This window comes from Elephas maximus, chromosome 9 (genome assembly GCF_024166365.1).
Source record: "Elephas maximus indicus isolate mEleMax1 chromosome 9, mEleMax1 primary haplotype, whole genome shotgun sequence".
Lineage (NCBI taxonomy): Eukaryota > Metazoa > Chordata > Mammalia > Proboscidea > Elephantidae > Elephas > Elephas maximus.
This window is the reverse complement of record NC_064827.1, coordinates 8,512,113-8,525,769: the sequence shown is the minus strand read 5'-3', so window position 1 is coordinate 8,525,769 and position 13,657 is coordinate 8,512,113. Positions and strand designations below refer to the sequence as shown.

Below are 13,657 nucleotides of genomic sequence, written 5' to 3'. Positions count from 1 at the left end.
TTAAAGAACAGAGCTGGACATTTAAACATGTAAATAGCAAATGGTGAACCGTACAGGCCGTTGGTTCAGGGATCGATCACAGTGAACTCTCTTGGTTCATGGGGCAGACAGGGTCTTTGAGATATGGGGGAGGGTTGCCATGGAGTCCCTGGGTGGTGCAAACGATTAAGCGCTTGAATACTAACCCGACTGAAAGGTTGGCAGTTTGAACCCACCCAGAGGTGCTCTGGAAGAAAGGCCTGGAGATCTGCTTCTAAAAGGTCTCAGTCTTGAACACCCTATGGAGCGCATTCTACCCTGGCACACACGGGGTTGCCATGAACCGGAATGGCTCCATGGCAACTGGTTTGGCTTTTTTTTTTTTTTTTTAGTTTGCTATAGGAGGATGTCGGAGGAAGGGGTGGGGTGGTGGTGATCATCCCAGATCAGAAGAAGACCCTGAGATCACAGGCACCAAGCATGAAGAAGCTTGGTGAAGAGCCACATACTCGATTTGACCGGGTTACGTGGGGCAAGATGTTCCCGTGGGGGAGACTTTTCAGAGGAAAATATTAGAGATTATACAAAGACTTAACGTGCAGGCTGAAGCACAAATATTTTATCCAATGTGTATTGGAAGCTGGTCTCAAAAATTTTGAGCAAGAGAATTCAGGAATGTAGCCATATTTTGTTCTTGTTGTTGAGTGCCCTCGAGTTGATTCCGAATCATAGCGACCCCATGTGACAGAGTGAAACTGCCCCATAGGGTTTTCTTGACTGTAATCTTTATAGCATCATGTTGTTAAGGATTTCATTTTGCTTGGATCCATAATCCACGCCCATGGAAGCAGCGGTCAAGAAATCAAATGACGTATCACGTTGGGCAAATCTGCCGCAAAAGACCTCTTAAATGTGTTAAAAGCAAAGATGTCACTTTAAGGACTAAGGTGTGTGTGATATTTTCATTCACCTCATATACATGCGAAAGCTGGACAATGAATAAAGGAGACTGAAGAAGAATTAATTGATGCCTTTGAATTGTGGTGCTGGTGAAGAATATTGAAGGTACCACGGACTGCAGAAGAACTAACAAATCTGTCTCGAAAGAAGTACAGCCAGAATGCTCCTTAGAAGCAAGGATGGCCAGACTTCATCTCACATACTTTGGACCTGTTATCAGGAGGGATCAGTCCCCGGAGAAGGACATCATGCTTGGTAGAGGATCAGTGAAAAAGAGGAAGACCCTTAATGAGACTGATTTAACAGAGTGACTGCAACAATGGGCTCAAACATAACAATTGTGAGGATGGTGCAGGACCAGGCAGTGTTTCATTCTGCTGTACGTAGGGTCACTATGACTCAGGAGTGACTCGACCGAGCCGAACAACAACAACAACAACAACAACAATCCTTAAAGAAGCAGATTGCCAGGACTTTCTCCGGCAGAGATCCTGGGTGGGTTCAAACCTCTGCCCTTCCAATTAACAACTGAGCACTTAACCCTTGTATCTCAGGTCTCCGCAGCAATATTTTAGAAAGATGAATCAGGGAAATTGTTCGTTCAAGTAGAGGGTGGGGATGGAAGCTGGTTAGAATGGTCCTGGCGTAACTGCAGGAATGCACAGTTGTGTGCTATTGCTCGCAATGTGTCTTCATATCTAATATTTTGTTTCATGTCAAAATCGGGGTTCTAGCCCACTATTATTATGGTTATTTAGTAGGTGAGGAACTTGAAACTCAAAGAGGTTACATGAGCTATGTGGTGGATTAAAAAAAAAAAAAAAAAAGAGGCATATTCTCATCGTAAATGGCCCTTATCCATTATAATTGCAGTAAACTTGAAAGGTTCATTCTTGACTTTTCATCGATCCTATGAAAATCAGGCAGATTGGTCACGTCCGGGCTCGCTTATGACATGATCTTGGTTCATTCGGCATATAAGGTCGAATTTTATTCCTACGTAAAAACTGTGCTATCTCAACCAGAAGACTTGTTAAAGTATCTATTTCAGTCTCTTCTTCAGGTTTAATGTGTCAATAAAATCATCTTAGCTGACCTGAGAAGGAAGTGGCTTTCCTTGATTCTTACCAGGACACAAAATGAATTTGGCTTGTAATGGGGCCGGAGATAACTCAGGGAAGACAGACGTAGTGTGACTGTCCGTGAAACAGGGGAGCATTTCAGGGTGCCCTGCTTGGAACTAGCTTTGGTTGGTGGGTTTGGCTTTGACTCTTTACCACTTGGCTAGCAGTTTGGGTCTACGTGGATTTTGGAAGTGATGGTTACCCGTGATTACCTTGATATTTACCAGTGGTCACTAGTCCTGGGTGAGAGGGATGGTCAGCAAAGTGCTTCTTTGTTGAGAGACTTCTAGGGTTTTCTCCTAAGCACCCTTTTAGAAGCGATTTTCCTTTGTGGAAACATTATCATTTGTCAGTGGGGAGCATCCGGTTGCATCACAGGCAGGCTCCTCACGGTAGGTATCTGTTGTTAGAATTGGCTCTGACTCACAGCGACCTTGTGTATAACAGAACTAAACGTTGCCTGGTCCTGCATCGCCTTCATATCGTTGGTTTGTTCCAGTCCACTGTCGTGGCCACTGCATATTTTGAGTGCCTTCCAACCTAGGGGGCTCATCTTCCAGCCCTATATCCGACAGTTTTCTGTTGTGACCCATAGTGTTTTCACTGGGTAATTTTTGGAAGTAGATCACCAGCCCTTTCTTCCTAGTCTTAGTCTGGAAGTTTTGCTGAAACATCTCCACCATGGGTGACCCCACTGGTGTTTGAAATCCCAGTGACATAGCTTCCAGCATCATAGTAACATGCAGCTTCCCATGGTACAACATGCTGACGGGCAGGCAGTGGTGTCTGCAGGGGTGAAACTGTTAAAAGCCAGGATCCTGTTGAGGCAGTGCCTTGGGATCATGCAGGACTAATAAGCCACAGCAGAGTTGGGTGTTATCTTCTGTCCTGCACTGGGTTTCCTCAGAGCCTTTGCCAGGCTTGACTGTGGGCGAGGGCGGATCCAACGTAGCGTATGTGAAGTGAGGGCAATAGCTCACGTCCTCATTTGTTCCCTTAATTGAAAGATGAAGACAAATCCACAGAAGTCCAACAAACAGAGCACATTTTTGACTCAACACCTTTTCTTCTGTATATAGCATTCATTTTATTTTTTGCTGTTGTTGTTGAGAATATACACAGCAGAACATAGACCAATCCAACAGTTTCTATATGTACAGTTCAGTGACACTGATGACATCCTTCTAGTTGGCAACCATTCGCCCCCTCCCCTTCTGGGTTGTCCCCCCCCCAACATAAACTCACTGCCCCCCAAGGCTCCTATCTAATCTTTCGAGTTGCTGCTGGCAATTTGGTCCCATGTAGACAGTTTTTTTTTTTTTTTTTTTGACAGTTCTTAAAAGAGCACAGTGCTCAAGGCAGACATTCTTTGCTAGTTAAGCTAAACTATTGTTTGTTTTTAAAATAATTTATTGTATTTGTGTTGTTGTTGAGACTATATACAGCAAAACATACGCCAATTCAACAGTTTCAGTGTGTACAGTTCAGTGACATTGCTTGACTACATTTTTTGAGTCTTGCCACCATTCTCATCCTCCTTTTCTGAGTTGTTCCTCTCCTGTTGCCTTTTAAACACATACTTGATTTTGAAACGAATGGTAAGCTGACAGGAATAACCACGCAAATGCGGAGGAAATGTGTTAACTGTTTTTCTAGAGTTTCGGGCGAGCAACTTTAAAATGTTAACTTTAAGCCCAGTGCCATTTTTATCCATGGCACAAAGCATGCTGGGTACTGTTCAGAGTTGTGTGTCTCCGGCCAAGAAGCAGTGTGGGCCTCAGTGGTGTTTCACCGTGTACGCAGACAACCTTGGCCTCTCAAAAAGAAACTTCTGGTAGATTTATTTCCTTTATCTTCATCCCTTCTCCCCCGTCAAAAATAACAGTCCTGTGGCCCAGTTCTAAGGACATTGCTACTTCTTCTGGGTGAATTATCAATTCATTTCTAGAGAAAGCTACAGAGAAAACAAGAAGCAGCCTTCAGGTCAGGGGAGCTGTTCTGAATCAACAAACAGACATAAAAAGAACTTTTATCTTGACTATCTGCTGAGCCTTATCTTCGGTAACAGCCAGAAAACTTTCAAAAAGACTGTGTTGTTCTTATGGCTCTGGACTGGGCCTGATTTTTGTTTCTAATATTCCAGCCTTTAACATGAACCTCAAATTCTTTCTATAAAGTCAGTGGTGAAAAAGAAATGTTGGAGAGCCAAGATTTCCCTCGGCTTCCTCATTAACCCCGGCAAAGGGTAGTTGCAGAGGTGTTACCTGGTTAAGGTCCCTGGGTGGCAGAAGGTTGTCGTTGGTTCAAACCCACTCACAGGTGCCTTAGAAGAAAAGTCTGGCGATCTGCAGCTTAAAGATCACAGCCTTGAAAGCCGTTGGATCTATTCCATTGCATGTGTTGGGATCAATTTAGGGGTAACTGGCTTTTTGTTTGTTTTGGTCTGCTTAAGGTTGCCGTGCTTCCCAGACTCTTTGTGAGTAGAAAATAAAAGTTTCTAGGAAACTTTTTTTTTTTTTTTTTAACTTCAAGGCCTAGCTGACATGCCATCTCCTCCATTAAGCTTTCTCTAATGCCCTCCTTCCTCCCTTCACCCCTCCAAGCTGAAAATAATTTCTCCTGCCCTGTGACTGCATTGGACCCTTCAGTTATATACAGGATCTTCTACTCTTTTCTCTTGTTGCTGTTTATATGTAAGTCTTATTTCCCTGTGAGACCTTGACAGTCCTGGGGGGAGCCTGCTGGTTGTTTTTGCATACCCCACATAGAGTCTCTGATTGGTGATGGTAAAGCTCGGCCGCTGATCCGAAGACTGGAGGTTCAAGTCTACCTAGAGGCACCTTGGAAGAAATGCCTGGCAATCTACCTCTGAAAAATCAGCCATTGAAAACCTCTATGGCGCACAGTTTTACTCTGACACACGTGGAGCCAGCACGAGTCAGAGTTGACACCACGGCACCTGCCAACTGATTATATGCCTTGTACCCAGTGGCTACTCGATACCCAGAACAAAAACAAACAATAGATTGTTTCACAGGGTTTTCAGTGGCTGCTTTACTAGAAGTAGAACACCCAGCATTTCTTCTCAAGGTGCCTCTGGGTGGATTTGAACCACCAACCTTTGTAGTTAGTAGTCAAGTGCTTAACCGTTTGCACCACCCAGAGACTCCTGGATACTCACTACAGTTGGGAATAAATGAGTAAAACGGGCCCTCTGGATGTTTAGTTATACACCACAGACCTCCTGGTTCCTGATCGTGTCTTCATCTCGTATTCTCTCTGGGCCTTCTCTTTACTTCTGTGTCCCTTCGTAAATTAATGTATTATCACAGCCAAACCCTAGTCCTTGCAAAATATCTCTTCCATTGTTTCCATCTTTGTCCTCCACTTCCACTCCTGGACATTTTTCTGGCCTGAGAGAACATGCTGTCGATACTGGCGGTTGGTCTTGCCTGGTTTAGCGGCTCAGCACTGGGCTGCGACTCAAAAGATAAAAAGGTCTATTTGTGGTTCGCCTTCTGTTAGAGATGTGACTTTGGGCAAGCCACGTCGCCCCTTCCTGCCCTCATCTTTTAAATGGGGATGTGACAAAACGTCTCCTTGGTTCCAGTCACCGAGGTTATGATGAATCACATGTGGGCGTGTTTCAATATTACTAGAGACGTGAAGGTCTTTGGTATTTCGGTTGATTGTAGGAAGACAGTATGTTTTCCCTAGGCATAAGTTTTGTCATGGTTGTCATGACTGGGCTGGGGACCCTTAAAATTTCACTAACTTGAACTCCCTTGAGTATGCAGATGTTCGTCCTAAGCCTTTAATCTAAGGGGAGAGGCTGAAGATGTGGACTTGGGGAGGATGACTCCGGTGTTTGGGGTTGTGGGAAGCTGCAGGGTCTTTTATTTTTAAAAACACACTCCCTGGTTATAAAGGCAGGGAAGTAAGGGCAAGAAGACAAAGTGCCCTGCTGGAAAATTCTTGGCTGAGAACACCACGGCCTGGCCCTGAGGGAGGCCTGGGCTGAAGGAGAGGGAAGCAACATGGGGGATGATAGGGGGCCGATGCCCCCCGCCCTCACAGACACATTTTATTCATTATATTAGCCATATAATTATGGACCACATCATTCTGTCCTGTAACACTGTAAAACTCCCCTTTCTGTCCCCAGTATATACGACAAATTGATTTCAGTCTTATCTTATGGATAAACCTAATGTTGGATGTCGTCGAGTCTATTTCAAATCACAGCGACCCCATGTGACAGAGCAGAACTGCCCCATAGGGTTTCCTAGGCTGTGATCTTTACAGAACCAAATGGCAAGGTCTTTCTCTGGTGAAGCAGCTGGATGGGTTCGAACCGTTAACCTTTTGGTTAGCAGCAGAGCGCTACCCTATTGAGTTTATCTGAGACCACCCCCACACACATCCTGTAACCACGTCCACCATCACCACCCCACTGCCATCATTGCATTGTGCTTTGGAGAAGAAAAGAAGGGGTTAGGATCCTTAAGGACACTAGCAAGTTTGGGGAAGGAGAAGTTGAGTTGGCCCATGCTGGACTTGAAACCATAAAGACACTCACTTGGTGATTATATGTGCTTCTGCTTGAGACTTACAGCTATTTGTCATTTATCCTCTTAAGTTTCTTTACCTCGTGGCAAAGTTATATTATGTGCTTGAACTGTTAAATAAAGTTGGCACCAGAAATGAAGAGGAAGGATTAAGAGACCAAGATTATGGGCCTTATCTTTGAGAGGCCCTCCTCTTTGAATGCTCCTTAGAAGCGAGGATGGTGAGACTTCGGCTCAATTACTTTGAGCGTGTCATCAGGAAATACCAATTGCTAGAAAGGACATGGTGTTTGGAAAAGTAGAGGGTCAGCAAAAATGAGGGAAACCCTCCGTGAGATGAATTGACAAAATAACTGCAACGGTGAACTCAAACATACCAACGATTACAAAGATGGTGTAGAACCAGGTAACGTTTCGTTCTGTTATACAGAAGGTCGCCATGAGTGGGATCCAACTCAGTGACAACTAACAACATCAGAAACAAATATCCAACTCAATAGCCAACATGTTCGTAATGAAAATTATCATGATAGAACATCATACCATAAAGCTTAGATTCATAAAAGTACACATTGAAAAAGACCTATTAAAAAACCGGCATGTTCAACCACCCATCCAGTGCCTTTTCAGCTTCTGCTTGAATACCTCCTGCAATGAGGGACTCACTACCTCCAGAGGCAACAGTTTCATCTTTGAACATGTACAAAGTGTTACCACTAGGCTGCCTCTCAGGCACCTCAAACTTAACATATTCAAAATTTAATTTGTAAAATAATTTCATCATTTTGTTTATATTTCATTGGGGAGCTGGGTTTACCAGGGGAGAGTGACTGCTAATGAAGGTAACTAATGGAAGGCAACCAACAACAGCACCCTCGTGGTAGAGCTGGGTGATGGTAGTGAGGAGCGAGTCCTGGGACAGCCCTGATCTGACTGTGGGGGGTCATTGATGAACCCTACCCTGTAAAGTGCTACAGGAGCAGCAGGTGGAGCCATTGACAGACAGGTGGAAGGGAACTTCGAGCATCTCTTGAACCTCCATACGTGAGGAAAAGCCCAAGAGGAAAGCACTTTGTCCAGAGCCCGAATTGGCAGTGGCCCCGAGACCAGACCCCAGGTCTCTGAGCTCTGGGTCAGAAGCCAGCAAATTTCACATTCAAGTCTTCTGATAAGACATCTCCCTGCCACTCATTAGCTCTGTGGAATGGTCACGTCTCCTGGTTTGGTAAACCATGCTAATTCTCTGAACCATCATTTTCAGTAATTTCATGCATCTGAAGGCTCTCTTCTTATTAAAAAGGTTTCTATATAACATGTTCCTGCGTTAACGTTCCATTTACAGATGTCCCCGACTTACAACAGGGCTCTGTTCTGAAAGTCGGTTCTGACCGATGTCAAATACCTCTTTTTTCCTAAGTTTTCATTATTATTGTCTTTTATTATCAGTATCTTCATAAATCTCATATTTATTTGTTTTGGGGGGTTGGAAACATTACATATAAACTTACATATATGTTTTAACACATACATACATAAAAAATGCACAAGTCATAAAAATTCACTCCAATGATGAAGAATCGGGCGACGGTGGCATTTTGTCAGTTACAGTAGTAACTCCACTTGTGGAAGGTACTGGGTTTCTGGATCATCCCTGGGAATGAGGATGGCATCTTTAGTCAGAAAATTAGTGAGAGTTGTCTGAGTGGTCCTTTTCTTTTTTTCATCATATATTGTCCAGTAACATCTCACCGCATCCTAAATCTGCCAGTTGACTTTAGCGAAGTGATCAGCTTTTGGGTCCATATTTTCCGGCAACCGAAGCCACAGATTTAGTTTAGAAAACTAAATCTATATGGCAGTGCTTTGAACAGTAAATCATAACATTGAACATCTGTGAGTGAGCATCTGAGAATGATAACATCAGCAAATTACATGCCACCACACTGTAAGATGTACCAAAAAAAAAAAAAAATCAGACGGTCGTAAGTGTAGTTCGTCGTAACTTGAATATGTTTTAAGTCGGGGACTACCTGTATATGCCAACAGTTTCCCATGTCCCTGATAATATTCCTTTTAACAAGATTTTACTAGTTTCCTTTAACAAAAAATGAGGAGCATTTTTATGGAACCCTATACCTTTCGCACCTTATAACAGTAATTAGGTCCCTAGGTGGTAGAAACAGTTAAGTGCTCAACTCCTACCTTAAAGTTTGGCAGTTGGAACCCACTTAGAGGTGCCTCAGAAGACAGGCCTGGAGATCTTCCAAAAGGTCACAACCTTGAAAACTCTCTGTAGCACATGCGGTCGCCATGAGTCAGAAGCAACTTGACCGCAACTAACAACAACAATATGCCAGTAATTATAGAATTCTGAAGATTCCAATATGAAAGTGATAATATGTGTTGCAAGTAGTATTACCAGTTAATCTGTATTGAAATATAAAACATGAGAAGTAGAAATATCAGGCTAAGTGTTGGTGTCTTCATTGTTCAAACGTGAGGCGTATGACAGTAATACCTACTGAAGGCCATGTCAAGGTAAAGCATAACAGGAAGTAAGCAATTTCCTTTTATTCATTAAAAAATAAAGAGCTGTAGTAGCTGGCTGATGTCCATGAAAGAACATTATAACTTGTAAAAACATTATAACTTGTAGTACCCCCAAATTGACGTCAGCTTCCTAAATTTAAAATGCTGACTGAACGTGGGGTGGGGGGGGAAAAAAAAAAACTTCCGCCTGCTTTGTTAATCACACAGAATAAATAATAACCCTTAGCTCTCTTGAATTCAAGGCTATAATTCACCCTTAAGCTCCCCTGTTGTTTTAGAAACCACTTGAATTGGGTTCTCTTAGTCCATCTTGTATCAACAAAAAAATTTGACTGATGTCCTGCATTTAATCACTCCACATAGCCTTCTCCGCTTCCTGTTTGAGACCTAATTTATCAGAATGGCCTAAACTCTTGTCCACATTTTTAAGATTTCTTTATGTGAGCACACTTCAAGCACGGATTACTCTCTGTTGTTGTTGTTAGGTGCCCTCGAGCCGGGTCCCACTCATAGGGACCCCATTTACAGCAGGATGAAACACTGCCAAGTCCTGTGCCATCCTCACAGTTATGTTTGAGCCCATTGTTGCAGCCAGTGGGTCAATCCATCTCACTGAGGGTCTTCCTCTTTTTCACCAACCCCCTACTTTACCGAGCATGATGTCCTTCTCCCGGGACTGGGCCTTCCTGATAACAAGTCCAAAATATGTGAGACATAGTTTCTCCATCCTCACTTCCGAGGAGCACTCTGGCTGTACTTCTTCCAGGACAGACTTGTTCGTTCTTCTGGCAGTCCATGGTATACTCAATATTCTTTGCCAACACTATAATTCCAAGGCATCAATTCTTCTTCAGTCTTCCTTATTCATTGTCCAGCTTTCACATGCATATGAGGCAATTGAAAATACTGTGATTTGGGTCAGGTATACCTTAGTCCTCAAAGTAACATCTTTGCTTTTTGACACTTTAAAGAGGTCCTTTGCAGCAGATTTCCCCAGTGCGATGCGTCATTTGATTTCCTGACTGGTGCTTCCATGGGTGTTGATTGTGGATCCAAGTAAAATGAAATCCTTGACAACTTCAGCCATTTCTCCGTTTCTCATGGTGTGCTTTATTGGTCCAGTTGTGAGGATTTTTGTTTTCCCTGTGCTGAGGTGTAATCCATACGGAAGGCTGTAGTCTTTCATCTGCATCAGTAAGTGCTTTCAGTCCTCTTTGCTTTCAGCAACAAGGTTGTGTCACCTGCATAATGTAGGTTGTTAATGAGTCTTTCACCAATCCTGATGCCACATCCTTTTTCATACAGTCCAGCTTCTCGGATTATTGGTCAGTTTTTATTTATGAAGTTAATTGACTCTATTAATAATTTGAGGAGTCCCTGGGTGATGCAAATGGTTAAGTGCTTGACCACTAACCACAAGTTGGCAGTTTGAGCCCACCCAGAGATGTCTTGGAAGAAAGGGCTGGCTACCGACTTCTGAAAGGTCATCCCTTGAAAACCCTGTGGAGTGCAGTTCTACTCTGACACACACAGGGTCGCCGTGAGTCAAAACCGACTCCATGGCAATTGGCTTGGTTATTTTGGTTTTGGTCATTAATAGGTTGCCCTTGAAATTGTGTCCATACTTCATTCATCAGCTATTTTTTGAGTACTTACTATGGAGTCCCTAAGTGGTTCAAACAGTTAACGCACTCACTGTTAACCAAAAGGTTGGAGGTTTGAGTCCACCCAGAAGTGCCGTGGAAGAAAGGCCTGGCAATCTATTTCTGAAAAATCAGCCACTGAGAACCCTGTGGAGCACAGTTCTGCTCTGACACACATGGGGGCGCCATGAGTCGGAGCTGATTCAACAGCAGATGTTTTCTTTGCCTTGTGCTACTACTTGCTATGAGTTGGCATTGACTTGACGGCAGTGGGTGTTTGGTCTGGGTTAGCTACTGTTTGAGCTGCAGGGGATACAGGAGTGGAGAAGAAGGAGCCTCTGTCCTCATTGGCCTCACCCTCTTGATATTCGTGAGAGGTGACAGTAGGTAGCTAAGAGTGGAACTACTGTGGTTTTATTTTGTATTTCCCCTTCAACTCCTATTTCCCTCTGGAAGGATGCCTGCTGTGGGTGGCTAGGCCACTACAGTCTAATTCCATCCCTCCCATGGAATCACTAAGCAATGGGTAAGCAAGTCACTCAGGGTGCCTCATTCCATGTTTTGTGTGGTTGACGGCAGAAACATTCTGTGCATACAGGTGTGTGCCTCCAAGGTAACATCGTAATATGTAACAGCATGAACTGTAACCATTACTAGTGGTATTTATTCGAGGGGATCGTTGATTTCTGTCATCTAATTTATTCGGAAAACAGCCAATTTACTTGCTTTGGCTCACAGCCAAGGTGTAGCCCTACCCACCCCAGGAGGCAGATATCTTGATGCGTGGGTGATGGAATATTGGAGAACCAGAATTCCCACACCTCATCTGTGATGGGTCTGATCTAATAGCCAGGATTGACTTCTTTTGGGGGACCTTGACTAGAGAGAAGCTGGGGACGAATTCCTCACCTCAACTGTCCGCGTGGTCTCACCTTCAGTTAATTATCTGGCAGGAGTACTGTCTCTTAAACTGTCCTTTACCATCACTTCTGGTACGGTGGGGATGGTGGGGAAAATAATGCTAAGTAAGAGGGCCTGTTTGTTATACCAGGCACAGTGCTAGGTTTTGTTTTGTTTTTACACGTACCATTGCATTTCATTCTACTTGGATCAACAGTCAACACGCACGGAAGCAACAGTCAAGAAATCAAGTGATGCATTGCTGTGGGCAAATCTCCTGCAAAAGACCTCTTTAAAGTGTTAAAGGGCAAAGACTTCACTTCAAGGACAAAGTGCATCTGACCCAAGCCATGGTCTTTTCAGTCGCCTTATATGCACGCTAAGGCTGGACAATAAAAAAGGAAGACTTAAGAAGAATTGACACATTCGAGTGGTGGTATTGGCAAAGAATACTGAATATACAATGGACTGCCAGAAAAACAAACAAATCACTCTTAGGAGAAGTACAACCAGAATGCTTTGAAGCGAGGATAACAGGACTTAAGCCTGCTTATTTTGGACACATCATCAGGAAAGACCAGTCACTACAAACGGATATCATAGTTGGAAAGTGGAGGATTGGCAAAGGCGAGGAAAGCCCTTCATGAGATGGATTGACACAGTGGCCCAAATAATGGACTCAAACATAGCAACAGTCATAAAGATGGCACAAGACCAGGCAACATTTTGTTCTGTCGTACATAATGTCTCCGTGAGTCAGAGCCAACCTGATGGCAGCTAACAATATCGACACCATTGCATTTAAATCTTGGAAGAAAAGTGAAATAACTTAGCTAGTAATTGTGTTGTGTATGTGGATATATGAACCTGTATTTACCTCATTCTCCTTCCTTCTTTTTTCCACGATCAAGACGTTTTCATTCTCCATTTACAAACTGGTGTTTTGTTTCCCTTTTTAACTATCTGTAATTCTTTGTGAAGTGTTATGGTGTTTTGTTTCCCTTTTTAACTATCTGTAATTCTTTGTGAAGTGTTAAATGCACATTGACTTAGGAAAATAGGTCTTGGTTGGATACTCTTTTAGGGATTTTATATTTTAATGGCGTTGGGGGCTAATGACATATAAGGTGCTCAAACTAGTCCATGGAAGTGTCTGTTGACTTCAGTAATCCATTTCAGATTTGTTTAGAATTCTGCTTATGTGTTAAATTTGAGTTTCTGCAGTGAGACTTTTTGTATCTTAGATGATTTATATCTTTCTGGGGAATCATTTAGAGCTTTTTTTTTTTTTTAAACAAGTGGTTTTCATAAAGACCAGGGTACTAGGATATATATCACATGCACTCAAACATCTGGGCCAGAGAATGCATTTCTGTTTGATGTTTGTTACCAAAACGGCACCATCAAGTACTAACAACTGTTTTATTCTGATCTTAACATCATGTTTCAAATATTCCTTTCTTTTTTCTTCTTTCTAGCTTACTGTTATTCTGTTCACTGGCCCAGGCAGGAGAAGTTGATGTCCACGCCCACAGACCCTGGCACGATGCCCCACCCGGGGCCTTCGCCAGGGCCCGGACCCTCCCCAGGACCCATTCTGGGACCTAGCCCTGGGCCAGGACCATCCCCAGGTTCCGTCCACAGTATGATGGGACCAAGTCCGGGACCTCCAAGTGTCTCACACCCGATGCCGGCGATGGGGTCTGCTGACTTCCCACAGGAAGGCATGCATCAGATGCACAAGGTGAAAATTTCTCCTCCCCTTTGGCTTTCAGGGCATGAGCCTTCAGAAGGAGATCGCCAGGCCTTTCTTCTGAGGTTCCTCTGGGTGGGTCTGAACTGCCAACCTTTCAGCTGGTAGTCAGATGCTAAACCCATAGATAGCTGATACACCTGATCAACCACCCCCCCCTTTTATTTTTAAATATTATTA

At 43.5% G+C, this 13,657-nt stretch overlaps 1 protein-coding gene across 7 annotated transcripts in view; it reads left to right on the top strand.

The window, feature by feature from the left end:
• SMARCA2 (SWI/SNF related, matrix associated, actin dependent regulator of chromatin, subfamily a, member 2) overlaps nucleotides 1-13,657 on the top strand; it is a 216,254-nt gene that overhangs the window by 7,218 nt on the left and 195,379 nt on the right. For all 7 annotated transcript variants that reach the window (XM_049896949.1, XM_049896950.1, XM_049896943.1 and 4 more), the window contains exon 2: nucleotides 13,203-13,468. In XM_049896949.1, the coding sequence (XP_049752906.1) occupies nucleotides 13,244-13,468 (225 nt within the window). In that variant the 5' untranslated portion in view covers nucleotides 13,203-13,243. The remainder of the gene's footprint in view (nucleotides 1-13,202; nucleotides 13,469-13,657) is intronic.